The sequence below is a fragment of the Ceratotherium simum genome, chromosome 23 (genome assembly GCF_057802395.1).
Source record: "Ceratotherium simum simum isolate JZ-2026a chromosome 23, ASM5780239v1, whole genome shotgun sequence".
Lineage (NCBI taxonomy): Eukaryota > Metazoa > Chordata > Mammalia > Perissodactyla > Rhinocerotidae > Ceratotherium > Ceratotherium simum.
Genome location: NC_141922.1, coordinates 36230420 through 36256937, shown reverse-complemented (window position 1 = coordinate 36256937; position 26518 = coordinate 36230420). Strand labels below are relative to the sequence as shown.

General features: G+C 37.3%; 1 protein-coding gene across 3 annotated transcripts in view; it reads left to right on the top strand.

Moving 5' to 3' along the window:
* Positions 1-26518, top strand: part of ATP6V1C1 (ATPase H+ transporting V1 subunit C1) — a 45375-nt gene that overhangs the window by 5562 nt on the left and 13295 nt on the right. For 2 of the 3 annotated variants that reach the window (XM_004431235.3, XM_087447565.1), the window contains exons 2-6: positions 14198-14368; positions 15464-15531; positions 20662-20747; positions 23762-23856; positions 25399-25490. In XM_004431235.3, the coding sequence (XP_004431292.1) occupies positions 14237-14368; positions 15464-15531; positions 20662-20747; positions 23762-23856; positions 25399-25490 (473 nt within the window). In that variant the 5' untranslated portion in view covers positions 14198-14236. Of the gene's footprint in view, positions 1-22; positions 216-14197; positions 14369-15463; positions 15532-20661; positions 20748-23761; positions 23857-25398; positions 25491-26518 lie in introns of all 3 variants that reach the window. The other variant, XM_087447564.1, reaches the window with a different exon arrangement.

Sequence of the window (26518 nt, the reverse complement as noted above, 5' to 3'; positions counted from 1 at the left end):
GCCAGTCCTCCTTTTTTTGCAGAGGAAGATTGGCCCTGGGCTAACATCGGTGCCCATCTTCCTCTGCTTTATATGGGACACTGCCACAACATGGCTCCACGAGTGGTGCGTCCGTCTGCGCCTGGGATCTGAACCTGCGAACCCTGGGCTGCTGGAGCGGAGCATGCGAACTTAACTGCTATGCTACCAGGCCGGCCTCATGGCAGCTTTTTTGAGTGAGTGGATTGTGGTAAATGTTTTGCACCGATCGATTCTGTTAAAAGTTGATGGGCCGCAATTGGAAGGCTATTACCCTGATATCTGAGATATGCTTTCTTGTGCTTGTTGAAATAAGCGACTTTATTAAACTTGGTATTTTCAAGGACTGAAAAAGAAATTGTTTTACATGTAGACCACCTTCAGTCTTAACTTTGTTGTGAAATTTGCTGTGAAAGGTGGTTGCGTTTCAGAGGCTAAAGTGTTGGTTTCTTGAAAGCATTAAAAGCAGTTAAGTATTGGAGCACTTACTGGGGTGCTGTACTATATTCTGTGTTTGCCCCTATCTTGGGTCAGGTTCATACCTTCATTCACAAAAGAAATGCTAGTTAACTCTCCTGTTTGGGCTTATTATCCCCACTTATTGTGTTGTGATAGTTATTGCTTTACTGTTTTTGTTTGTTGGTTTTTTCAGGGGAAGATTTGCCCTAAGCTAACAACTGTTGACAGTCTTCCTCCTTTTTCCTTTCTTCCCCCCTGCCCCCACCCCCGCAGCCCTAGTGTATAGTTGTAAGTTCTTCTATGTGAGCCACTGTCACAGCATGGCTACTGACAGACAAGTAGTGTGATTCTGCACCCAGGAACCGAACCCGGGCCACCAAAGTGGAGCAGGCCAAACTTTAACCGCTAGGCCATCAGGGCTGGCTCTGCTTTACTGTTTTTATTTTATATTCAAATCAATTGTGATAGGAAAATAATCTACACCCTTCAGATTCCCAGAAGTGGGTTGATACAGTAAATAAAATAAATAGTCTCAGGACTTTGGACCCAGGTTTTCCTTTCTTCTCTCCTTTCCTTCTTTCCATTTTGAAAAAGAACTGTAACTGCTTTTTTTTTTTTTAAGCAGCATATTTATTGCAATCAGATAAGATAGAAGTGTTTAAAAATTTGACTAGTGTGCCTCCAGTGTATTCTGCTTCGATTTTTTTTTTTAATCTTGTCATTTGCATTGTTTTCCTCTCCCCCGTCCCTGCATACACTGACCTACCTACCTACTTATAAAGATTTACACACACATGATTGTAAGCTCCTTCAAGACAAGGAGTACATTTGTTCTGTTTTGCTTCTCAGAGCCTACCACAGTTCTGGGAACTTAAGCACCCAAAACATTTGGTGAGATGAATGATGTGACCCTAAATTGAAAACACTTAGAGTCAGTCAAGAGATATGTGACAAAACACACAATAGATATCTATTGTAATGCAGTTTATTATGTGGGTTTAAATGGACATATGGGTTGAAGGAGAAATAGTTTGGGATTACATTAATGGATTTGCTGGTTCGTTGGACTTAGTTGGGAAAATCTTTTTGTTAAGGGAAGTTTCAGTTGGTTTAAATAGGAAGAGAGTAGTTGTTTTGTGCAAAATGGATTGTCTGAGCAGAGGCAAATAAGAAAGAGAACTAAAGGCAGGCCTGAGGTCAAGGTGGATAAAGACAGGTCAGGACGATTGTGAGGATAAGGCAGAAAAACTCAGACAAGGACACTAGTAGTGATGACAGTGAGGAGTGGCAGATTTGAGTTTTATTTCCAAGGAAGAAGCAGGACTAGGGGCATACATTTTTGTGAGTTAACTCAGGCTTCTATCAATAGAGCAATTTATTTAGAGTTGGAAAAATTTTCAGGGGGAAGTTTTGGGAATGAATCAGGACTCTACACTGTGGTCAGAAAGCGACCTGCTATTTGTTTATAGGGCATTTAAAATCCTCTGTAGTCTGTCCTTCATAAATTAAATAAAATTGGGCATTTTTCCTTTTTTTTTTTGCTGAGGAAGATTCGCCCTAAGCTAACATCTGCGCCAATCTTCCTCTATTTTTTGTATGTGGGTTGCTGCCACAGCATGGCTGCCGACTAGTGGTGGAGGTCCGTGCCCAGGAAACGAACCAGGGCTGCCAAAGTGGACTGCGCCGAACTTAACCACTAGGCCACGGTGCTGGCCTCAATAAAATTGTGCATTTCTTGAGCAAGCGTTTAGCCAGATTCTGTTTTGTTCAGTACTTGATTTCATGTATCATATTGCTTTTTGCTTACGTTGTAAGTTTGTAAGCTGCCATAGAAAGCATGCAAAAAGTGGGTTGTATAGTTAAGGTTTTTAAACTCCATAGAACAAAAATCATTTCTGTATTATAGAGCTAACAATACTGTGTGATTCTTGATAATGATATGACATTTAGTCATCTTATTAAAGAGTATTTGCCATTTCTTGTAACGTTCACTATATAATCACTGTATAACACACTGTATAATCACTATGTAACTCAGTATATGATCATGGAAATGCCTGTTTTAGTACAGTGGTTCTGAAACCTGACTGATCATCTGAATTACCCAAGAGACTTAACAAGAAAACAGAAAAAAAGAGTCTTGGGTCTCACCCAGGAGAGATTCATGGAATATAGGAGCAGAAAAGGGTCCTGGATATTATAATCCAGTCCTCTCATTTTAGAGCTGAATAAATTTATGCAGACAATGATATGCAGAACTGGGGTTAGGTTCCAAGGCTTCATATTCTCAGTGCAGTTATCTGGCCATTCCGTTGTGTTTCCTGAAGGTGGCATTTGGGTTTTCTCTGGCTGTAATTCCCAGTGAGATAAAAAGGCTGTTTACCAGTGTTGATCTCATGCTTCAGACATAGCTACTGCCAACCAGTTTGCCCTTCTGTTTTGTGTTATCTCCAGAGTTCTTTGCTGCCATGCCATTTAATGGTCTTTAAACTTCTCAGTGTTTTTAAGTGTGAGGATAATGCCCGACCTTTTAAGAAAAAGTGTGCTGGGCTTTTTTTTTTTTTTTTTACATTTACATGTGGTGGTAATTCATTATTAAAAAATTAGGAAACAGGAATATACAGAAAGAATGAAAACATTTATAATCCACTCCCAAGAGATAACCTTTAACAGTTTTTAAATAATTTTATGTTTATACCTATACATATCCTTCTTTCCTTTCTTAAAGTTGGAATAGCTGGGCCAAAGAGTGTACACATTTTTTTTTTTTTTTGGTGAGGAAGATTAGCCCTGAGCTAACATCTGTTGCCAGTCCTCCTCTTTTTGCTGAGGAAGATTGGCCCTGAGCTAACATCTGTGCCCATCTTCCTCTATTTTATGTGGGACGCCTGCCACATCATGGCTTGACAAGGGGTGTGTCGGTCCGTGCCCAGGATCTGAATCTGCGAACCCAGGGCTCTTGAAGTGAAGCATGTGAACTTAACCACTGTGCCACCGGGCCAGCCCTGGGTGTGCACATTTTTATGTCTTTTGATAAATATTGACAAACTGCCTTCCAGAAATTGTTTTTTTTTAATCACAAAACTTTTTTGGGCTCTCATGTGATATATAATTATTTTAGATTGAGGAAATATTAATGATGGCAAGTTATTGTATCTTTATTAATGCTTTTTTTTTTTCTTATGCTCAGGAAGATTTGCCCTGACCTAACATCTGTCACCAATCTAACTCTTTTTTCCTTGAGGAAGATTAGCCCTGAGCTAACATCTATTGCCAATCTTCCTCTATTTTTATGTGGGTCACCACCACAACATAGCTGCTGACGAGTGGTGTAGGTCCACACCCGGGAACAGAACCTGGGCCACCAAAACGGAGCGCACCAAACTTAACCACTAGGCTATGGAGCCAGCCCCATTAATGCTTTTAAATGAATTTCTATTTTATCAATCACTATAGCATGCCATACATTTGCAAATTAATGACATACATATGAATGTGTGGGACATTTATTCAAGCTGCATCTGTCTTTTTTTTTTTTTTTAACAAAAATGAACAGTTCCCCCCTTATTACCAAAGCAATACATGTTTATTGTTGTGCCATTCTTCACGAACACCGTAATACTAGTCTTTCAGCCTAGACTTGTTACATTTTTCGTGTTCATTGTTGTTAACCATGTTTTCTATTGAATGTATAAAACATGGGGCTGAGAGAGGCTGGGAGATGGTGGCCAAATCCCTACATAGAGACAAAGAGAGAAATTAAATATTAAAACCAAAAACTCAGGAACAGTACATACAACAACACTAGATAAGACTTCAGTTTCTGGCCACAGTGGAATAACTGGTACCATACTTGCTTTCCCACCATGACCAACCTGACTGGACAAAATATATGAAAAAACTGCTTCCGGATATTGGACAACAGGTAGGGTAGGAACTGAGAGCCAAGTAACGAATGAAATGAGCTCTGTAATCCCTCTGGCTTTCTGCCTGGAGTCACTCTCTGGACCATAGTTTAGGAAGGGGAAACCAAGCAGAGCATGTTGGTCTTGCTGAGTTGAGGAGACTGGAGTTGGGGAAGGCTTATCTGGCTAGAATTTGCAGGCCAGAATGTCAGAGAGCAGGGAGCTAGACAGAAAACCCACCATCTATACGGGGGTCTCTGCAGGAGGGCCAGCAAAGAATGACTAGAGAGCTTTAAACCGAACAATTGTCAGAGCTTGTGGGGTTGGGAGGCATTTGAATATCTGGGGCATTGAGTGGAATCCCCAAAAGGTCAGGCCTTCGTAGTAGAGCTAAATTAGCCCTAGAGTGAAGCCTTCAACACAGCCTAACAAAGTTTGAAAACAAGTCTTGAATGGATCATGCTGATCCTTAAGTAACTTAACTACCTGTCAGAACAAAGTACAACATTCTTAAAAGGAAGACAATAAAATCCAGTGATTAACAATGTAACATTGTGAATTATAAATATGCTCAGTGATTTAACATAAAACATGAACATAATAAGAAAAGAAATAGAAGGTTTAAAAAATGAAACTTAATAAAGCTCAAAAATACATTTAAAGTGAAAAATTCTCTTCATGAGATGAATAGCAGATTACTCTAAAGAAAAGTTCGGCAAACTAGAAGATATAGCAAGAGAGTATCCAAACTGAAGCACAGAGAGAAAAAAACTAAAAAAATGAATAGAGCTTATTGACCTGTGGGACAATATCAGCTGGTTTAACATGTGGTTTTTGTCTCAAAAGAAGGGAAGGAGAAGCAGAAAAAAATTTGAAGAAAATAATGGATGAAATTTTTCCAAATTTGACGAAAACTATAAACACAGACTCAAGAAGGTCAATGAAGTCCAAGCAGGATAAGTCCTTGTGACCTTGGGGTAGGCAAGTTTTTCTTATGCCACAGAAAGCATGTATCATAAAAGAAGAAATTGGTAAAGTAGACATGCATTAGACTTCACAGCACTAAGTGTTGGTGAGCATGTGGAATAATTGGAACTTGCCTACCTTGCTAATGGGAATATAAAATGTTGTCTACTTTGAAAAACAGTTTGGTAGCTTCTTATAAAGTTAAGTACATGCTAATCATTCAACTCAGAAATTCCACTTCTAGATGTTTATCTAAGAAAAATGAAAATATATTTTCACAGAAATCTTTGTAGAAGAATGTTTATAGCATCTTTGTTCTTAATGGCCCCCAACCAGTAACAATCCAGATGTCCATCAACAGGTGAATGGAGGAGCCACCTGTAGTATGTTCCTGTAATGGAATAGTAAGCAATGAAACAGAATGAACTACTGATGCACACAACATGGACAGATATCAAAGACGTGCTGAGCAAAATAAGCCAGATACAAAAGAGTACATAATGTGTGCTTCCATTTACAATGAAATTCTAGATCAGGAAAAACTAATCTATAGTGATGGCAGATCAGCATTTGCCTGGGGCTGACAGGGGGCTAGGGATTGACTGGGACTGCGTGTCAGTCCCAGGCTTTAGGAGGACAGAAACATTCTTTATCTTGGTTTTGGTGGTGGTTACACAGGTTTGACATTTGTAAAAAACTTATCAAACTCTTATAATAGGTACATTTTATTGTATATAAATTATATTTCAATAAAGTTGATTTTTTAAAAATACAGGGGAAGTGAAGGGAGCTAACCAATTGTGAGCCAGGTACTTTATGTTGTCTCATTTAATCCTCATAGTTATCTATTCATTCAAGAATATTCAACAAATTGAGGTTCTCCATACCAGCCTCTGTGCCAGGTACTGAGGATACAGTTTTGAGCGAAAACTATCCTGGTTTCCACTTGCCCTCATGGGCAGTTTGTTTGGAATACAGACATTAATAAAAAGTGTCCCTCAGGGAAACATTGAAAAGTAGGTACTATGGGAGCGTATAGTACATTCATCCTTAGCATATAATACATGCTCTCATATGATATATGACATGATAAATGTTATATATGATATCTCTCATATAATATATGAGGCACTTTCTGTGCCTTGGTTTCTTCATTTGTAACTACTACACACCTGTTAGGGTTGTTTTAAAGGTACTAAATGAATTAATACAAGTGAAGTGTTTTGACTGGTGCTAGTAGATAGGAAGTGCCTAGTAAGTATTAGCTGCTATCTTGATGACATTTGACAATTCTGATTATCTAATTTTGCAAGGGTACAGCTGTACTAACTCAGCACCAGGTTTTGGGGAAGAGATTATGAGTTTGAGTGGAAATCTTGGGTTTTAGGTGCGTTTGAGACATCCACATGGAGATGTGTTATAGTCAGTTGTGGAGACTTGTTGGGTACAGCTCTAGATGCAGTGGAAGGGCATGGGCTGGAGGTGGAAATTTGGGAGAGTATTCAGCATCTAGACTGGAATCACCTTGAGTGTAGATAAGATCATCAGGAGAGAAACCTTATACACACACGTTTGTACACACATATAAGAGAGGGACTTAGACCTAGATCTGAGTCTTGAGGAACTCCAACATTTAATTGATGTGCCTTTTTAATAATTTTTTGTTTAGCATATGATTTGCCTATATTTAGGCCTGACTTCCAATATACAAGTTGAAAAAAGGGAAATAGGAATAAAAAACAGAAGTCATTCGAAGCAGTCAGAGGAGGTGGAGGTGTCCATGTTCTTGGTGAGATGATAACCAGTGGGCACCAGTTTTGACTGTTTCCATGCAGCTGAGAGAAAAAGGGAAATGTGTTTAGCAACATGGATTTCATTTTCTGACCAAAAATATATATATTCATCTGCAGAGAGAAGTTTTTTTTAAGTTTAAATTGTTCTTCAGTTTCAAGGAGAAATTTTTTTTTATGTGACTTGTATAAGAGAGGATGGCAGTGGACATTGTTTAAAAACAGAGAAAACAAGGATTTTGCAAAAGACTTAGTGATGCCATTCTTATGGCAGTTCTTACCTTGATCCTTCGATACTTAAGTAGCTTGACTTTCCCATCAGGTTCTTCTTATAGTTAGTTTGCTTTGACTAGGGGATAGAAGAACTGAGGCCATGGCTTTGCCTAAAGTACAAATAGGTTCTTTCTCAAGCCCTCTCTTTTATATTTTTGGCTGTATTCCCCTTTAAAATAACAAAAGACAAAGGCTTAGTAATCTACAACTTTACCAATTTTTAGTTTATTTATTTATTTATTTATTTTTGTGAGGAAGATCAGCACTGTGCTAACATCTGCCAATCCTCCTCTTTTTTTCCTGAGGAAGACTGGCCCCGGGCTAACATCCATGCCCATCTTCCTCCACTTTATATGGGACACCACTGCAGCATGGCTTGCCAGGCGGTGTGTTGGTGCGCACCAGGGATCCGAACCGGTGAACCCCGGGCTGCCTCAGCGGAGTGTGCGCACTTAACCGCTTGCGCCACTGGGCCGGCCCCTGATTTTTAGTTTATTAACTACTCTAAAATTAGGATTTGTTTTCTGAAAGACTCAAAAAACACTGAGAAAACCATGATTTAAATATTTTTTGGCCCTTATTTTTTTTCTAATCAGACTTGTTGATTCATTCAGAGTCATTGTTATAATTACATTTCATTTATTCATAAAACAAGCATTTATTAAGTCCCCGTCATTGGTAGGAATTGTGTATGCTGCGTTTTATGGCTTCAAAGAAGAAGATATGATTCTGGCCCTTTAGGATTTCCCAGTCAGGAGAGGAAAATATGTTATGAAGAAACAAAGGAAGATAGTGTGATAAGTGCATAATAGTGGCATTTATAAGGTATTAAGTAAACAAGATATTTCCCACCCAGGACACTAAGAATAGCCTTTGGAGATAGGATGGGTTGGGGCAGCAGCTAAAACAGTCACCTCAAGGAAGGGAGGCTGAATGAGAAGAAGATCTAGGTACATCATTTATTGGTTCCTTCCAGTAGCTCTGTGAAGAGATTTGTAGTATTCCACTTTACAGATGAGGAAACTAGAAAGGGAGTGGAGTCAGGATTTTAACTATTGTGAGACTCCAGTGTGTGCTCTTTCCTCTATGATCTTCAGGTCTCTTGAATCTCTAATTTAAAAAAAAATTGCTTTGCTGTTGGGAGGAATCATTGTTCCTTATAGGAGTTAGGATAGTTTTGAATGCTGGGTGTTGCTGTTTTAGAAATTGTGATGATCCTGGATGAAAAGAGAAGGGAAAGGAAGCTCAGATCCCATTACCTAGCAGAATTCACTGGGCCTCCAGGGTGCTCTGAGCCTGGAATGAAACAGGGTGAAAGGGTTTAAGGTTTACATGTGGATCTCTCTTCAAATAGGAGAGCTCAGGTGGCTTGGGTGCAGAACTTTCTCTTTCCATAGCATAACACAATAGAAAGAATATGGCCTTTACAGTCAAACACAACAAGATTTGAACCCTATCTGCTGGTTGCAGGACCTTAATAAATTACTAACCTCTCTGAGTATTACTACCTAGCGCATTAGGCTGTCATGAGAATTAAATCAGATAACTGATGAGAAGTCTATAACGCAGTACCAAACACAGAAAACACTTTTCCTCCTTATCTCCAAACAGTTAGGCTCTAGAGAGGGTTCCAGTTAAAAGATAGGTTAAAGGACTTTCTCTAATTTTCCTAGACATTTCTGGACTCTAGTTTTGTTCAGAATTATCATGACATTATTTTGTTTGATCCTGATTAAAGCTCTGTGAAGTACGGTAGGGCAGATATTTATAGATGAGAAAATGAGGTCCTCTTTCTTATTTTTTGAAATCCTTTGGAAACCTGTTGGATGAAAAAGATTTTCTAGAACTCTAAATGGTATGATAGTGACATCTACTGTAATAGCTCATATTGTTACAGTCTTTGAAGAAGTTGCAGTTTAGATAATTTAACAGTATCATCAGGAAGAACTTAACAGTTGATTTCATCACCTGCCATTTTTGGAGGAGAGGAGGTATAAAAATGTGTCATCAAATATATTTTAACAGAATCACTTATAAAAGTAATTACAGTAAAACCTCAATTTTCCAAAAACTACCATCAGTTAAAAGATCTGGGTTATTAAAAGAGGTTTAAAGATGTTACTGGATTCTCTAATCAGCTGAGAATTTAAAGTTCAGGTAGGCCTGTGATTAGTGTTTGGTCTAAAAAAGCTCGATTTGGTAAGTGCAAGAATATTAGATGGAGGAGACCAGAGACAGGGAAACAGCCAAAGGAACGTGAAAAGGTAGCAAGTATTGGAGCAGCTTAGGTGAGGTGACCCAGGTACAGCAGAGGACAGGAACAGGGGATGACAGGAATGCAGGAGATAGACCCACAACATTTCATCAGGAATTTAATTTAAAAAGCAATTTACTGAGATAGATTCTGGAGTTAGTACAGGGGTAGCCCAAGCTGTTACCTTTGCAGTGTTATACGATTAGAATTGTTGACTATATTGACCCTAAAATACTTAAAAAAATCCCAGAACATCAAAAAGGTTTGTGTTCAATATATTATACTTGGTCATAAGAGGATATAAACAGATTAGAAAGCCTTTCTACTAGGTTAAAACAGAAAAGTTGTGCTTGGAAGATTAATTTGGTGACTAGACGGCTCTCTTCTCTGGCTATTCCATTTGCAAGTTCACTAAAACTGTATTTTTTATAAATTTGCTAAGCATTGTTCTATTTTAATTGATCATAAATTAATTACATTCTTGTAACAGTTTTAAAAATATTCAATTTTGAAATATTTCAAGTATACAGAAAAAGTTCAAATATTTCGGATTAACAGACATCCATGTAACCACTACCCAGGTTTACATTTTTTTTATTTAGTATTAACATTTTGCCACATTTGCCCTATATATTTTTTTAAAGAAATAAAATTTTGTACAGTCATGTGCCACATAATGATGTTTTGGTCAACGGTGCACTGCATAGACATTGGTCCCATAAGATTAGTATCATATAGCCTAGGTGTGTAGTAGGCTATACCATCTAGGTTTGTGTAAGTACATTTTATGATGTTCACTCAGTGATGAAATTGCCTAATATATCCCTGTTGTTAAGTGACACATGACTGTATACACAGCTGAAGCTCCCTTCTATACGTGTTTTTGTACTTTCTGTAAGTATATAGTTATGAACAATGTACACCATTGTGTGGGAACTTAAGTTGGTAACTGCTTTGGAGAACAGTTTGCAATACCCACTGGAGTTGACAGTGGTCTTTGTCAATTATCTTATGGTACATAACATACCACCTCAAAAATTTAGTGACTTAAAACTGATTTCTTATTTCTCCTAATCTGTGGGTTGTCTCAGTGGTGGTTCTCCTTATTTCACCTTGGTTCATTAATGGGGCTGCATTCAGCTGGGACACTAGCTGGACTGGAAGTTTCTAATGCAGGGACACTAGCTGGACTGGAAGTTTCAAGATGGCCTCTCTCACGTTTGGCAGTTTATGCTGGTTGTCAGCTACAGTAATGTCATTTCTCTGCCATGTGGCCTCTTGTCTTCCAGTAGGTTAGACTAGCTTCCTTCCATCCTGGTTGAGGGCAGCTATACAAGAAACAGAAGTGGAAGTTGCAAGGCCTCTGGGTGCCTGGGCCCTGAACTCCCATAGTGTGGCTTCCTCACGTTTTCTAGGTCAGAGCAAGTCAGAAGGCCAGCCCAGATTCAAGGTGAGGGGAAGCAGACTACACCTTTTGGTGGGAGGAGTGGCAGTCACATTGCATAGGAGTGTGGAAAGACTTGTTGCCGCCATATTTGAAGACAATCTACAACATTTATCATACTCTTCAGTTCAGCTATTTTACTCCTGTCTGTCCTGGAGAAACTCTTTCACAAAAACAGACATGTACATGTTGTTCACTGCAGAATTGTTTATATAGCAAAAAAGTAAAACAATGTAACTATCTTTCCAGAGGAAGATGGATAATAAATTTTAGTTTATTCAGAGAATACCATATAGTAATTAAAATGAATGAACTACATCTATATGGATCAGCATAAATAATTCTAAAAATAGGTTGAGTGAAAAAATCAGGATGGAAAAGAATATGGGTAGAATGATATTTATGTAACAGCTTTAAAGTTTAACATTTGAAGTTTCTCAGGTAGGCAGTGAGTATTTTGGTTTTGCTTTTGCTTTCAAATGAAAGCTTACCTTTGGTTGGCCTCCTTAGAATTTGGTGCTCTGAGTGGCTTCTATTCATGGATGGCCAGTTAAGCTGTGCTGTTTTCTGGCCAGACTGAGTGCTTTGTCTGTGCTAGCCATTACTATAAGCCTGTGTTTAGTTTGTTGGCCATTTGAGAGAGTGTAGCTTTTAGTGCAACTTTAATGTTGGAAAAATCATCTTAGAGTACAGTTCTTGAGATAATTCATTTAATACCACCATCTATATTTATTCCAGTTTAACCTCTCTCAGTTGTTATTTATCTGTACGTGAGGAGTTGTTATTTATCTGTACTCCATGTATCTCATGGAGGTGCTGAGATTAATTAAGATAATAATGTATAAAACATGTAGAGTAATACCTGGTATAGGGTAGATGCTCTATTAACAGAAGTTAGAAAAAAATTAGCAAGTATATAGAGTGACATCTATGTTCAGTTCACTTTCATTTGTGTAATGACTAGGTAAGATTAATTATAATGGGCTTTTGAAATTATGAAAGTCCATTATGATTAACTCTAATACTTGACGTTTTAAAGGAAATTTAAATTTACAAAGTTCTTTCACATTCATTATCTCATTTTATTGTCTTTGTAAGATAGTTGTCTTCTGAAACTCCGAGTTTCAGGAGAGATTAAACAAGCAGTGGTAGTAGAAGGTTTATAGTGGTTCTAATGAAGGCATATAAAGTGGAAATAATGATTCTATAGTATTTTCATTTTTATGAGTTCTTTTGTGTTTGTGTGCTTTACCTACTTAGATTCTGAATAGATTTGGCTCTGGACTTTTTTTTTCTGTGTGTGTGTGTGAGAGAGAGAGAGAGAGAGAGAAAGGAAGGGAGAAAGATTGTAGAGGAGGGTTGGTTGTATCCTAGTGGAACTCTTTGGAAGGAGAGATCCACAGCCTGTGTCTCACTCAGATCCAATAGCGTTTTATTACTCCCCCACCGCCCTTTAAATACAGGGCTGATTGGCAAGATTTTTTTTTTTGCAAATTTATATATATTTGATGGCAGATAAGTATATGCCAGGGATTTGAGGAGATTCCCCTAGGTTGAATATGGATTAAAATTAACCCACCAATTTGCTAACTTTGTAGAATGTGTTAAGCCAGATGTGGCAAGTTTGTTTGGTGGCTACTGTTCAAATGCATTGATTCAGTTAATCCTTTCTCAAAGGTAAAAGTCATGCATGTTCTTTTATTTCCTGTTTTGGTTTTCTGTTTTAAAGGTTTAAAATATACCTATAAATTTGTGACTCTTGAACTTCTTTTTGTTATCCAGCCCTTAGGGACCGGTGACCCACAAGTGGGTCCTTTTGCCCAGAGTTGCTCGTGCCAATAGAATGAGACCAGGTTCAGAACAGCAGAGCAGAAAGTTTATTCGTTGATCAAGGAATGGAGAAGGGGGAGAGCTCCTGCTCTAAAGCATCTTCTTCCCGAAGACAGGGAAATGGCGAACTTTTAAAGGGCCTGGGGTCGTCGTGTCATCAGGGTTCCGGAAAAGGGCTGAGATTTCCAGGAACAGTTGGTGCATGCGCAGTCCTCCAAGCTTCTTTGCGCAGGGCACCAAGTGTGCCTAGCAGGGTACATGGGGGGTGGGGGGTTGGGGGGGCAGAGATTTAGGTATGGTAATGAAGCAGAGGCAACTTCAGGTCTCCTCCAAGTCCCTCTGCACAGGCGCTGCTCCTGTGGTGGGGTTAGAGCTGGTTTAGAGCGGTTTGCAGTTGCGATTTCTCTGAGGCGGAAGCCCATCTCAGCTGAAAAACATCTCAAAGGAAGATGTTCGTTGTGGGCCAAAGCTAAGTTTTTCTGTTAGGAATATGTGTCGGTGCACCAGGGATATATGTGGGTGACATTTTGTGGAATGAAACTCTTGGTGGCTGGTGGTGTGTGTAGTCTTCGCTTCTTGAGTAATTCCAATTTGGGGATATTTTGTAATTTTTTGAGAAATTAGATACTTCATGTGTTAGTTCATCATCTCTTTTTCCTAGTATCATCTAAGTAAATCACCTTTTACCATATAAGGGTTTCCTCCGCTATCCTCTGAAACCTTTTATAAGCCGAAATGGCCTAAAGTGAAGACGCAGTTACCATTAATTTATATGGGAAAAATTTTTGGGTGTTCCCAGACCCAAAAAATAACCTACCAAAATAAATCGAGATCAAGCACAGATGTTCACAGACAGCTCAAAGCTGTGGCAGCATGATGCTGAGTGTAGTTCCTGGGGAAGGAGTGTGGTGGCGCTCTCGCTGCTCATGGTGCACACTGCCTCTGTAAGGGCTGGCTGCAAAACAAAGCTGAACGCTATTTTCACTTTTGCGAAAATCCTCTTTGGATTTCTTTCAGTTATCGAAAACAGGTACTAATGTAGGTCTTGCATAAAAGCAAAGTGGCATAAAGCAAACGTTAGGATAGCGGGGGAAACCTGTGTATGGATTTACTTCCGGGTAAGTAAATTTGACTTACTTGGGATCATATGCGGGTGTTGGATTAGTTCTGAAACAGGTTATACTTGTCACTTATCCTGTGCCTCTGAAATATTAGAAACAAATGATATTAAATGTATCTTTGTTTTGTTTTGTCTCAGAGTCTCTCTTGATTTTGGAAGAAATACCTGATAACAAACATGACTGAGTTCTGGCTTATATCGGCTCCTGGGGAGAAAACGTGTCAGCAGACGTGGGAGAAATTGCATGCGGCAACTACAAAGAATAACAATCTTGCTATTTCTTCGAAGTTCAACATTCCTGACTTAAAGGTAAAACTGCGCTGTGCAGAATAGTGTATGAGCTCTTCATGAAGGGGAGGACAGTCGTTTCTCCTTCCTTTTGGTAGGAATGAGATTCCTTCAAAAGAAAACTCTCATCTCTAGGCATTGGCATAATTTAAAATCTATCTCGTTCTTTCCAGTCTTCAGATTTTAGATAATGAGGAAATTGAGATTTTAGAAGTAAACTGCCAAAACAAAATAACATTTTCCCTAAGTTTTTATGCTTTTCTAAATTGTAATTTAAATTGTAATGAGAAATCTTATGAAAATATTTGATATATTACATTCACAAATACGATTTTCAGAAGTGAAAAATCTTAGTAATATATTTTTAAATATCACAGTGAATCCATTTTTCTATTATTAAATTCATATAGTGCTCACTAGTGTTGTAAATATTTTACCATTGCACCTCTTTAATCATACTTGGCAAATCTAACCTAGTTATTTAATTTAGTTAATCTATTTAACATTTATTAAACATTTATTAAAGATCAGTAACTTGGCAACCTCACAGTGAAGCAGGCTGCCAAAGCTTGAACTTTTGGAAAAGATCATGATATTTATATTTGGTGGTTGACTAAGTGAGGCAGTTAGTTATACACAGCAGTCATTTAAGAAATACTTAAAATTGCTGGTTCTTAATATTTCGGGAGTTACGAATTCCTTTGAGACACTTATCTAGACTGTGGACATTTCTTCCAAAACATGCTCATTTACACACAGTTTTGCATACAAATTCAGTTATAGGCCCTCTGATGCACAGTCACGGACCTCTGCTTAAGAGCTGCTGTTGTAAACTGTGACTTCACATGATCCACCGTCACCGGGCAGTACAGGCAGAGGCACAGGCCTGCCTTTGCAGAATCTTCACTTCTTAAATGATGGTGTACCCATGAATTAGAGGATTATCTTGTACATATAAATAGCTTTGAAATGTCTGGCAAACCTTTTTAACCACACTTGCACATTATGAAATAAAATATGGAGAACTTAAGGCCCTTCAAATAAAGATGTTGTATCACCTGGTTTAAAAAAAAGGTTGTGAAACCTAAGTAATAAAATGCTCTATTTCTCTTGTAGGTTGGCACACTGGATGTCTTGGTTGGTTTGTCAGATGAACTGGCTAAACTGGATGCATTTGTAGAAGGGTAACGTACTTATATGTGTAGACTTAGAGCAAAATGAAAGTCACTGTTATCAGACTAGCTGGACATTGGGTTTGTTATCACGTGTATACTCTGCTTATTGGAATGGTTTTAAAAAATGAATCCTTTGTTTTTCTTTGTAAATCAACTTTATGAAGTTACAATTTACATACAATAAAATATACTTGTTTGTGAAAATGTTGACTCTTTTAATAGCATTTTTATTGAGATATAATTTATATACCGTGAAATTCACCTGTTTGAAGTGTACAACTCAGTGAATTTTAGTATATTCACAGAGTTGTGTAGCCATTGCCACAATCAGTTTTAGTACATTTTCATCGACCCCCACCACCATCACTATAGACATCCTGTTCCCATTAGCAGTCACGCCCTGCCCCCCAAAGGCCATTCATCTACTTTTTGACACTACATTTGCTTATTCTGGACATTTCATGTAAACGGAATCATATGTGGTCTCTTGTGACCGGCTTCTTTTACTTAGCATAATGTTTTCAAGGTTCATCCATGTTGTAGCATGTATCAATATTTAATTTCTTTTTATTACCAAATAATATTCCATCCTGTAGATATACCACATTTTATTAGTCTCTTCATCATTCGATGGACATTTAGGTTATTTCCACTTTTTGGCTAATATGAATAATGCTGCTGTGAATATTTGTGTACAAGTTTTTGTATGCTCATGTGTTTTCGTTTCTCTTGGATATGTACCTAGAAGTGGAGTTGCTGGGTCATATTGTAACTCTATTTTTAACAGTTTGAGGAACGCCAGATTGTTTTCGAAAGCGGCTGCACCATTTTACAGTCCCACTAGCAGTGTATGAAGGTTCTACTTTCTCCACATTCTTGACAACACTTGTTACTATCCATCTTTTTGATTATAGCCATCCTGGTGGATATGAAGCAGTATTTCATTGTGGTTTTTTTGTGTGTGTGTGAGGAAGATCAGCCCTGAGCTATACCATCTGCCAATCCTCTTCTTTTTGCTGAGGAAGACTGGCCATGGGCTAACATCTATGCCCGTCTTCCTCCACTTTATATGGGACGCCGCCACAGCATGGCTTGCCAAGCAGTGCGTCAGTGCGCGCCCAGGATCTGAACCGTTGAACCCTAGGCCGCCACAGCGGAGCACGCGCACTTAACCACTTGTGCCACTGGGCCAGCCCCTCATTGTGTTTTTGATTTGCATTTCCTTGATGGCTGATGATGCATTGAGCATCTTTTTATGTGTTTGTTACCCATTTGTGTTTCTTCTTTGGATAAATGTCTATTTGGATCCTTTGTCCATTTTTTAATTGGCTTATTTGTCTTTTTATTATTGAGTTGTAAGAGTTCTTTATATATTCTAGATAAAAGTCCTTTATCAAATATGACTTGCAAATATTTTCTCCCATTCTCTAGGTTGTCTTCACTCTCTTGATAGTGTCCTTTAAAGCACAAAATTTTTAGTTTTGATGTCCAGTTTGTTTTTTGTTGCTCGTGTTTTTGACATACTTAAGAAACCATTGCCTAATCCGAGGTCACACAGTTTTATGTCTATATTTTCTTCTAAGAGTTTTATAGTTTTAGCTTTACATTTAGGTCTTTGATCTAGTTTGAGTTAATTTTTGTATGTGGTGTGAGTCTAACTTCATTCTTTTGCATATGGATATCCAGTTGTCCTAGCACCATTTGTTGAAAAGACTGTTCTTTCTCCATTGAATTGTCTTGGCACCCTTGCCAAAAATCAGTTGAACATAGATGTGAGGGTTTATTTCTGGACTCTCAGTTGTATTCCATATTTCTTTCTGTTCCATATTTCTATCCTTATGCCAGTACCACATTGTCTTGATTTCTGTAGCTATGTAGTAAGTTTTGAAATCAGGGAGTGTGAGTTCTCTAACTTTGTTTTCCTTTTCAAGATTGTTTTGGATATTCTGGTTCCTTTCATTTCCACTGGTTTCCTTTCATTTCCATATGAATTTTAGGATCACCAAAAGAAGTCAGCTGGAATTCTGTTGGGGTTGTGTTGAATCTGTAGGCCAGTTTGGGGAGTATTGCCGTCCTAACAGTATTAAGTCTTTGATCCATGAACATGGGATGTTATGCCATTTATTTGAAGATGGTGAACTTTTGTCTTCAAAATTCAGTTATATTAGAGGATTTTTTTAAACTACAGTTTTAGTCATTTTTAAAATTCAGTTTAGCTGAAGATGGGTATGGGATCCTTGATAACTTTCTGCATTTTGATTAATTGACAGAATTAGTCTACAATTCCTTTGACTCTTGGAATGCAGAGCTTTTAAATACTTAGGGCTTAGGTAAATAGGTGTAATTTTTAAAATACAGAGTTTTGGAGAATTTTAGAAATGTATATTTGATTGAAGGTTTAAGGGAATGGGTTTGAATAGAAGGGAACTTATTCTTGAAATCTGTGCTGAAGGGTTTCCCATTTATGCTGTTACACTTTTCTGAATTGATGGAAGTACTGTAATGAAATGGCTGTGGTAATAGAGGCTGAGATGTTGTACAGAGATCTTTTAACATAACAACATGTAGTAAGGAAATAAACTGACCTAAAGATGTACTTATGGTCTTTAATATGGGAGGCAAAAACTTCAGTTAGGAGACAGTTTTACAGTCCATTTGGCGAGAGAGATTAAAAGCCTCAATCAACTAAGGCCAGGCACTTGGCAATAAGAATGGAAAAGAGCAGATGAACGGACAAGTAACAAATTACTTGTAGGGTTCACCATGCCATGCATTCAAATAGAGCAAATGTGAAAATAAGTATTGATGATATTCTCAGAGGACCAATTGATGGTAAGAATTGTCTCTTGGTTCCTTGATTGTAGGTTTTTAGTTAAGAGTTTGAGGAAGCTTTTTGTAGTTGCCATCCCTGAGGTGATTGTCTCCCCTGCATTCCCATCTCCCTCATTACAATTGCAGATCATGCAGCAAAGAGACATTGAGAGGGGAGGTTCCTGAGCATATAATTATTGGCTCTTATTTGGGTCCTTATTAATCACCTCAGTGGCTTTATAGACCTTTCTTTAAATCATTAATGGGATGTCCCAAATATACTTTATTTGCTCACATTTTTTAGGGAAGGAATCTGAAAAGTATTTAGGGCAAATGTAGTTCATTTGGTCAGTAGAATTGAAAGTTACCTGTGCAGTTTGTTAGCTCTTCTTGTCTGCACTATTCTGCAATCTTGTCTTCGTCAGTCTTTCTGAAAGTTATAAGGAATGTAAAAATCATGTGGTTGTTAGACCTTGGTGGAATTGACAGATGGTAACTTAATGACTTAAATGTTGCAGTTTCTAAAGTCTGAGCATTGTGGTATATGGAGTAAATTATAGTTTATACTTTTTCAGTAATCTAATCATTAGAGCAGATTTTTTTTTTTTTAAGGTGACTGTGTACTTTGACGAAGATACTCTTGTAAAGATGCATAGGGAGAGTGTGAAGTTTTGAGTTATGCAATGTTAAGTTTATAAATTTGACTCCAGGCAGTTTTATACTCTGAACTATTTCTGTGGTAGACACATGCACATTTTTCAATGTTCATAGCAAATGGTTCTTTTTACAAGAAGCTTGTCGAGTTGTATCGGAACGATAGTTTGTCTCCTTTGAAGGAATGGGTGAATTCTGGAGACACAGCCAAGTATATGTACAAATCCCAAGTTAAACATGTTGAAGACTTATGGCTTACATCTTTTTTTCTGAAATTGTTCTACTTTCTTAGGTTTGAGGTCATGCAGCATAGGGTTGTCATTCAACTTGATGCTTTCTGTCGCTTTTTTCTGGCCCTTATTGGTTCATGTTGCAGGAGTTTCTTAATTTGTCTTCCAGTTTACCCTCCCTGCCATTGAGCATGTAGTCATCAGAGTAATTGTCTGAAGCCCTGTTTCTGACCATGTTACCCCTCTCTCTGAAGTCTGACATCAGAGGCTATCTATCTGCAGTCTGGCCCCAGCCTGCCTTCCTAGCCTAACCTCCCCTTCTCCTCAGCACGACATCCAGGCAGGCTGGACCCTTCATCTTTCTCTGAATGCCCGTTGCTTTTCTCCCTCTGCTAATCTTGACTCATATGATGCCCTGTGCAAGAATATACTTCTTCCCATTCAATCATCCTTTCAAAACCATTCCTATCCTTCATTGCCCTGCTCATGAGCCATTGTGCTTTCTTGATTACAGTAGCTGGAAGTGGTCCCTTTTTCCTTTATGCTTCTCTGACTGTAACCTGGTAGTTTCAGCTGGCACTTACCACAGATTGCTTTGTATTTAGTCATTTGTATTTTTTGGTATCTCTCCAGTTCGATTTTAAGCAAAGAAGCTAGTGATTTTGTCTTGTATACTTTTGCATCCCACCCAGGGCCTAGAGGCAGACATAGAATGGGGGAAAGAACACCAGACTCCAAAGTGAAGACATCATGTTTCTAGTCATAGCTCTGGTGATAACTGGTTTTGTGACTTTTGTGACTAAATCACTTACTCTCTTTATACCTCGGTATCTTTACTTATATAAAATGAAGGGCTCGACAGGGTGACACGTAGATGCCTCAGTAGTTTTGGCACTTTGGTTTCCTCTGTAGCATTGTTGCTTGCAAATAGTAGATACTCAGTGAATAGTCAATGAACAAATACTGCAGGGCCTCACTCTTCATCATGACTGTTGTTTGTTATTTTCCTGCCTGTTGGATCCCGTTTGTCCTAAGTGAAAGCACATAATGGGTGAATGCTAGCTCCCTGCCTCCTCCTTTGTTCTTGGTCCTTGCAGTCAGATCCATTGCCCAGTTTTTCGGCATAGAATGTATGGCTGTTTACAGATTGTTTCTCACTAGCTCCCCACTGCTTTCTTTCCAGACTTAGTAAACCTATTGCATGTAGTCTCCTTAAAACTCTACAGTTATTCAGTTGAGTTTTGCACATAACAAACTCTTAGTGAATTTTATCCTTAAAACATTATTTATAGAAGTTAGGACCCATTAATCTATATTATATAGATATGTATCGTGGGAACATATATAGTCAAATTCATGTCTCTATATAATGTATGCATTGTTTAGCATGCAATTTAGGTCTTTTTCCTCAAAATGATTATTGATTTTTTTTTTTTCTCCAAAGGGTGGTTAAGAAGGTGGCTCAATATATGGCTGATGTATTGGAGGATAGTAAAGATAAAGTTCAGGAAAATCTGTTGGCCAATGGAGGTAAGCTAACGTTTCGTGATTTGATATTGACTTATATAAAGTGAATGACTTAGTTATGAAAACAAAAAAGAATGTATAAAAAAAGATCTATAGATAAGGATATTAAATACATAGACAGCCTTTAAAATATAATTATTGTTAGTGAATTTGGTGATATTGCCAGTTACGTTCTGTCACCTGAAACACAATCTCATGTAAGACAATCTTACATAATATATAATAGAGCTTATGATATGGATGTCAAGTCCTACCAAAAGCAATATTATAAAGATTTACCTTAGATCTTTCTGGAATCTGTTAGTTAACTTACATTTACAAGTGTGTTTCCAAGTTATGTATCTCAGCATTATTCCAGGTGGATACTTGTTTACTCCAGCTTTTTGTAGTTAATAGCATCCAACTGCTACAGTCATAAAATAGAAATTATTAGTTTTATTGCAGAGTAATGCCTCCTCCACTCAAATTTGAATATGGCATTTCTTTGCTTTAGTACCCATTGGATAGACTACTACTGACCTCTCTGTAGCTAGAAACTAATATTTATGTAGAGTTTGCTCTGTGTAATAATGGTTTTGAAAGATGGTTTTGACCTCTTTGTAATTTGTACTTGAATTTGTTGTTTTTTTGTGAAATATCACTTTAGCATTTGCTTCGTTTTAAATTAGGCTAATCTTTAGTGATATGATATTATAATAAGAAATAACCCTTTCCTTTCGTTCTGTCCTGTATTGCCTACTCTGATAAAGGTCACTGTTGGGACTTTGTTAAATTAACATTTGTTAAGTAGAGCCCTGGGGTGTCATGGGATGGTGAGCCACAGTCAACAAAAGACCTCAAGGGAAAGTGAAATAGAGAAGTTTATTACACACAGGTCCTGGAGGAGGGGACCATGTGGAGATGTCAAGGCAGGGTACAGGCAGAGAGAAAGTGGCGGGACCTGGGGCACATGCCTTTATTAGGGTTCACTAGTGGAGTACTTTGGGGTTCCCAGGATAAGACGGGGTTGGTCATTTCAAACCAAAAACAGTGGAGTTTTGGTAGGTTTCAAGGGGTCTTATCTAAGGGGTGCACAAGGGGAAGGCCCTGGGCAGCAGGGGAGAGTGCTTATTGCATGGGTCATATCAGGGGGAGTCATATCAGGAACTTATATTTACTTCTGATTCTGCAGGCTGTTACCGAAGGAGGGGCTAGTGTAATTTCTAAGCCCCTGCAGGCACTTGGCCACACAAAATGGATCTCGAGGCAGCAGTATGGAGTAGTTTGGCTAAAGTTGCAACAGTTGCTGTATTTTAAAACCAGTGTTTCTCTAATCTCATTTGTTCTTGCAAATAATAGATGCTCAATAAATACTTCATCAGTGAAAAAAAATGTACTCTTGCATTTTGTATGGTAGTGATCCTGACCTGTTTACTGTTTCTGTTAATTTGTGTTTGGTCCAGAAGGACAGAAGGTAAATATGGTAATTTAGGGTGCCTTTACTGATCATCTAGGTATTCGGGGAACTAGAGCAGTCAGCCTAGGAGGTGGAATAGCGGTTGACAATCTAGGGGGCATTGCATCTAAAATTGCTTTTGGAAGTAACAGTATGTTATTGACTTGTTGGTATTATGTAGGGAGAAGTTGAGGAAAGAGAGAGATTTTGATATGAATAACTTTTGCCAGTTAGCCATACTTGACATTTGGTTTCCCTGACCTCGATCCCATTAGATTGGAGGGGTAAAGTCATCTTGATTACTAAACTTTCAGGGAATTAGTTGTTGAGTGTCTCTTTAGCTCTCTATTTTTTATTTTTTTCATTTGAAAGTGAAAAGGTCCATGTTTTGAAGATTGTTGAAGTATAGACTCCTAGAAACAATCATCACATGGTTTTATTTTATTTTTTATTTTTATTTTTTTTAGCTTATAAACAGAAATTTATTATTTTTTTGTTTTTTTAATTTTTTGTTTATTGCAGTAACATTGATTTATAACATTGTATAAATTTCAGGTGTACATCATTATACTTCTATTTCTGCATAGATTACATCATGTTCACCACCCAAATACTAATTACAACCCATCACCACACACATGTGCCGAATTATCCCTTTTGCCCTCCTCCCTCCCCCCTTCCCCTCTGGTAACCACTAATCCAATCTCTGTCTCTATGTGCTTGTTTATTGTTGTTATTATCTACTACTTAATGAAGGAAATCATACGGTATTTGACCTTCTCCCTCTGACTTATTTCACTTTGCATAATACCCTCAATGTCCATCCATGTTGTCACAAATGGCTGGATTGCATCGTTTCTTATGGCTGAGTAGTATTCCATTGTGTATATATACCGCATCTTCATCCATTCGTCCCTTGATGGGCACTTAGGTTGCTTCCAACTCTTGGCTATTGTGCAGTGAACACAGGGGTGCATGTATCTTTACGCATTGGTGTTTTCAAGTTCTTTGGATAAATACCCAGCAGTGGAATAGCTGGATCATATGGTAGTTCTATCCTTGATTTTTTGAGGAATCTCCATGCTGTTTTCCATAGTGGCTGCACCAGTTTGCACTCCCACCAACAGCATCACATGGTTTTAATAGACAAGTTCATTTTCAGTTTGTTGAGTAAGCTGGCAAAGAGAACATACTTTTGTCAAATTCTACTTATTGAGAAGACAATTTGAAGTAGTTTCTTAATCTTTGTGTCTCTTCCTCCTGCATAGAGGCATATCATGGGTATGTACATATTCCATTTATTAAGTTATCAAATTCGAAGGAGAATATATGTATATATATATATGCATATATAAAATTTTGAGTAAGGAGAAGAGAGCCAATCAGATTACAATGTAAAAATTTTGATTAATCCAGTTACTTAATACAGTTCCACATTTATTTAATCAAGACTTTTCAGGAAAGACAACATCTTTACTGATTTTTCTCAATGCCAATTGCAGCATTAAAATCTGTTACTGTGTAGGAAACTAAAACAGTTCTTTTGATTCTCCTCAGTAATTAATTTATTCCCTTATTTCAGTTGACTTGGTTACTTATATAACAAGGTTTCAGTGGGACATGGCTAAATATCCAATCAAGCAGTCCCTGAAAAATATTTCTGAAATAATTGCCAAGGTAAGATAAAAAATGACACAGGTAGGACATATTGATTTATAGTGGCTTTATTTATTTTATAAGTATTTAGTTATGGAATATTCTTTAGGTTTTGACAAGGCAACTTAATTATATGTGACTGATACAAACAGGAGGTACTCTTACTACAACTTTACTAAAAAAAGAAAGATGTTAAAAAGTATAACACTTTCGTGTGTATCCAAGTTGTGTAGTTTACTTACTTATGTAGTTAACGTAAATATTGCATCAACGATGTTTAAATAAGAAAAGAAACTTCAAAATTCTATAATTATTTATACAAATTTTAAGGGTAACTGAAATCATGTAGAACAGGAAATTGGAATCTCTTATTAAAGATTTATGAATCATTCACGTAGGTGATAATGGTCACTTAAGTATGTTTATGTACAGTGCTGATTCAGACATTAAACTTTATGGGTTCTCTGGCACCTTCTGACGTTCAGTATTGATCCTCTACCCAGAAAAATGCCTGTATTCATGTACCACATGATTTTATGTAGAATTTCAGAGAATACACAGATCCTGAAGCCCATCCATGAACTTGCTGAGTTAAGAGCTCTTTTTATATTTCAAGGTCCTTGAGCTTGGGCGAAAATGTAAAAGTCTTACCTGAAACTATAATGAGGCAAATAGATAAGGACCTATTAGTTGTTTGCCAACATTTTTATGACCTAGCTAGGTGAAAAGTATGGTTTAAATTACTTGGACAGACGTTCATTGGCTCCCAATGACTTTATTTGTACAGTGTGGTCTATAGATAAATGGAAATGAATAGACAATCAAGGATTTTAACTAAAGTCATCATATAATTCAATGAAAATGAGTAGTTTGATAATATAAAGTAGTGCTTTTACTATGACTGAGCCTTATTTTCTTTTGATCCTTATCAAGAATTTAGTCATCATCTTCCTGATATTATTATAGATGAGGAAACAGGCTCAGAGAGGTGAAGTGGCTTACCCCAGTGCCACACAGCTAATAACGGTAGGGCTGAGTTGAAACAAGTTCTTCCAGTGTTAACTCTACTGCTTTGCTTTTACTCCCTAAGTTTATAGTAGTTTTAGTCATCTTTTTGAAAAATCAGCTTTTGTAGCATTTATTAAACAAATTCAACTACAATTTCATTGTGAGAATATTTTGTATAAGAATAGTGGTGTTGTGAACAACAAAATTCTGTGTAATTTAGTTCCTTTTGGAAATTAATCCTTCAGCCTTATGAATTAAAGCCTTTCAATTAGTAATTGTTACATCTGGTGGCCTAGTAACAATAATTAAAATGTGTGTGGACTAAAACCTTATCTTTAGTAGAAAAGATTCATATGGAAATTACCATGGTTATTAAAAATGAAGTAAGTTATTTTTTAAAATGACCTTTTAAAGTCGTACTTTTAAAATAATAGAAATCCCTACATCAGGAACTAGTGGTGTTTTGTTTCTTAAAGTTAATGTTTGAGTACAGCTACTTTATTTCATCAGTAGAGGCAGATTTAGGAAAACTTTTCCTGTTTTTCTTTTTTAAAGGGAGTGACTCAGATCGACAATGACCTGAAATCTCGAGCATCTGCATATAATAACCTGAAAGGGAATCTTCAGAATTTGGAACGGAAGAATGCGTAAGCATATCAAGTATATGCAAATATTAAGAATTGGGGAAGCAGTCTAGCATATGCTGAATGAGCTATTGTGGGGGTTTAGTAAGTTCCACTTCATGCTATTTCTATAATCAAATGGTGTTTTTTCACTTCATGAGGAAAAGTTCATGAATTCAGGCAAGTCAAAATAGATGCAAGGCTGATTTATTATCCTTGTTTCATCAATGATACTTGTGAGTTGGGTCCTGATTTATCCCTTTATCCATTTGATTTTTCACTGAAAAATTGCCAGATTAATTGTTTTAAATCAGATCATAGTTTAATTGCATAGCAGTTATCTGCTGCTTAAAACAATTCTGTGGAAGAATTTCATAGTGTAATACTCATTCTTTAATTTATCTGTTTTCTAAGTTTTGATTTTTTACATTAGGTGTTTTTAAAACAGAACACACTTGTTTTGGTTGATCTCATTGTAGTATGATCTCTACAAGCGTAGCTTTAAGCACTTAACTATTCAAGTTATGCTTTTATATCCTAGAGGGCGAGTTGGTTGGATACTATCATGGAGCAAACAGGGCAAGTCATTTTCTTTATGAAATGTACTGGGAGACCAAATGAAGACTGATTTGAAAGAGTTGATTATTGGGTTAACTAACCAAAATTGCCTGGTATCAAATGATACCCAGGGAGAGGGAGGAAAATCAAAGGTTGTGCTTAGATGATGTAAATTCATAATTATGATGACATAGGCTTTAATTGATATCTAATGAATAATACTTTCCCAGTCAAGATGTTATATATATATATAATCAAGAGAAGAGCTGAGTTATAATAATTAAAGCAAACACAAAGGGAGGCACTAGAGGCAAGTTTTGATAAATATTGACATTTCTTTGGTTGCGGGGGTGGGAGATATTCAGCTGAATTTTGACTAATAAGGTAAAAATGTTAACTAAGACTAATCCCTCTCTTGAGATGTAAAAATTGTACATGTGAATATAATTAGCCTGACGTTTCTCTATTTGTGTTATGGAACGCATAATTGTCAG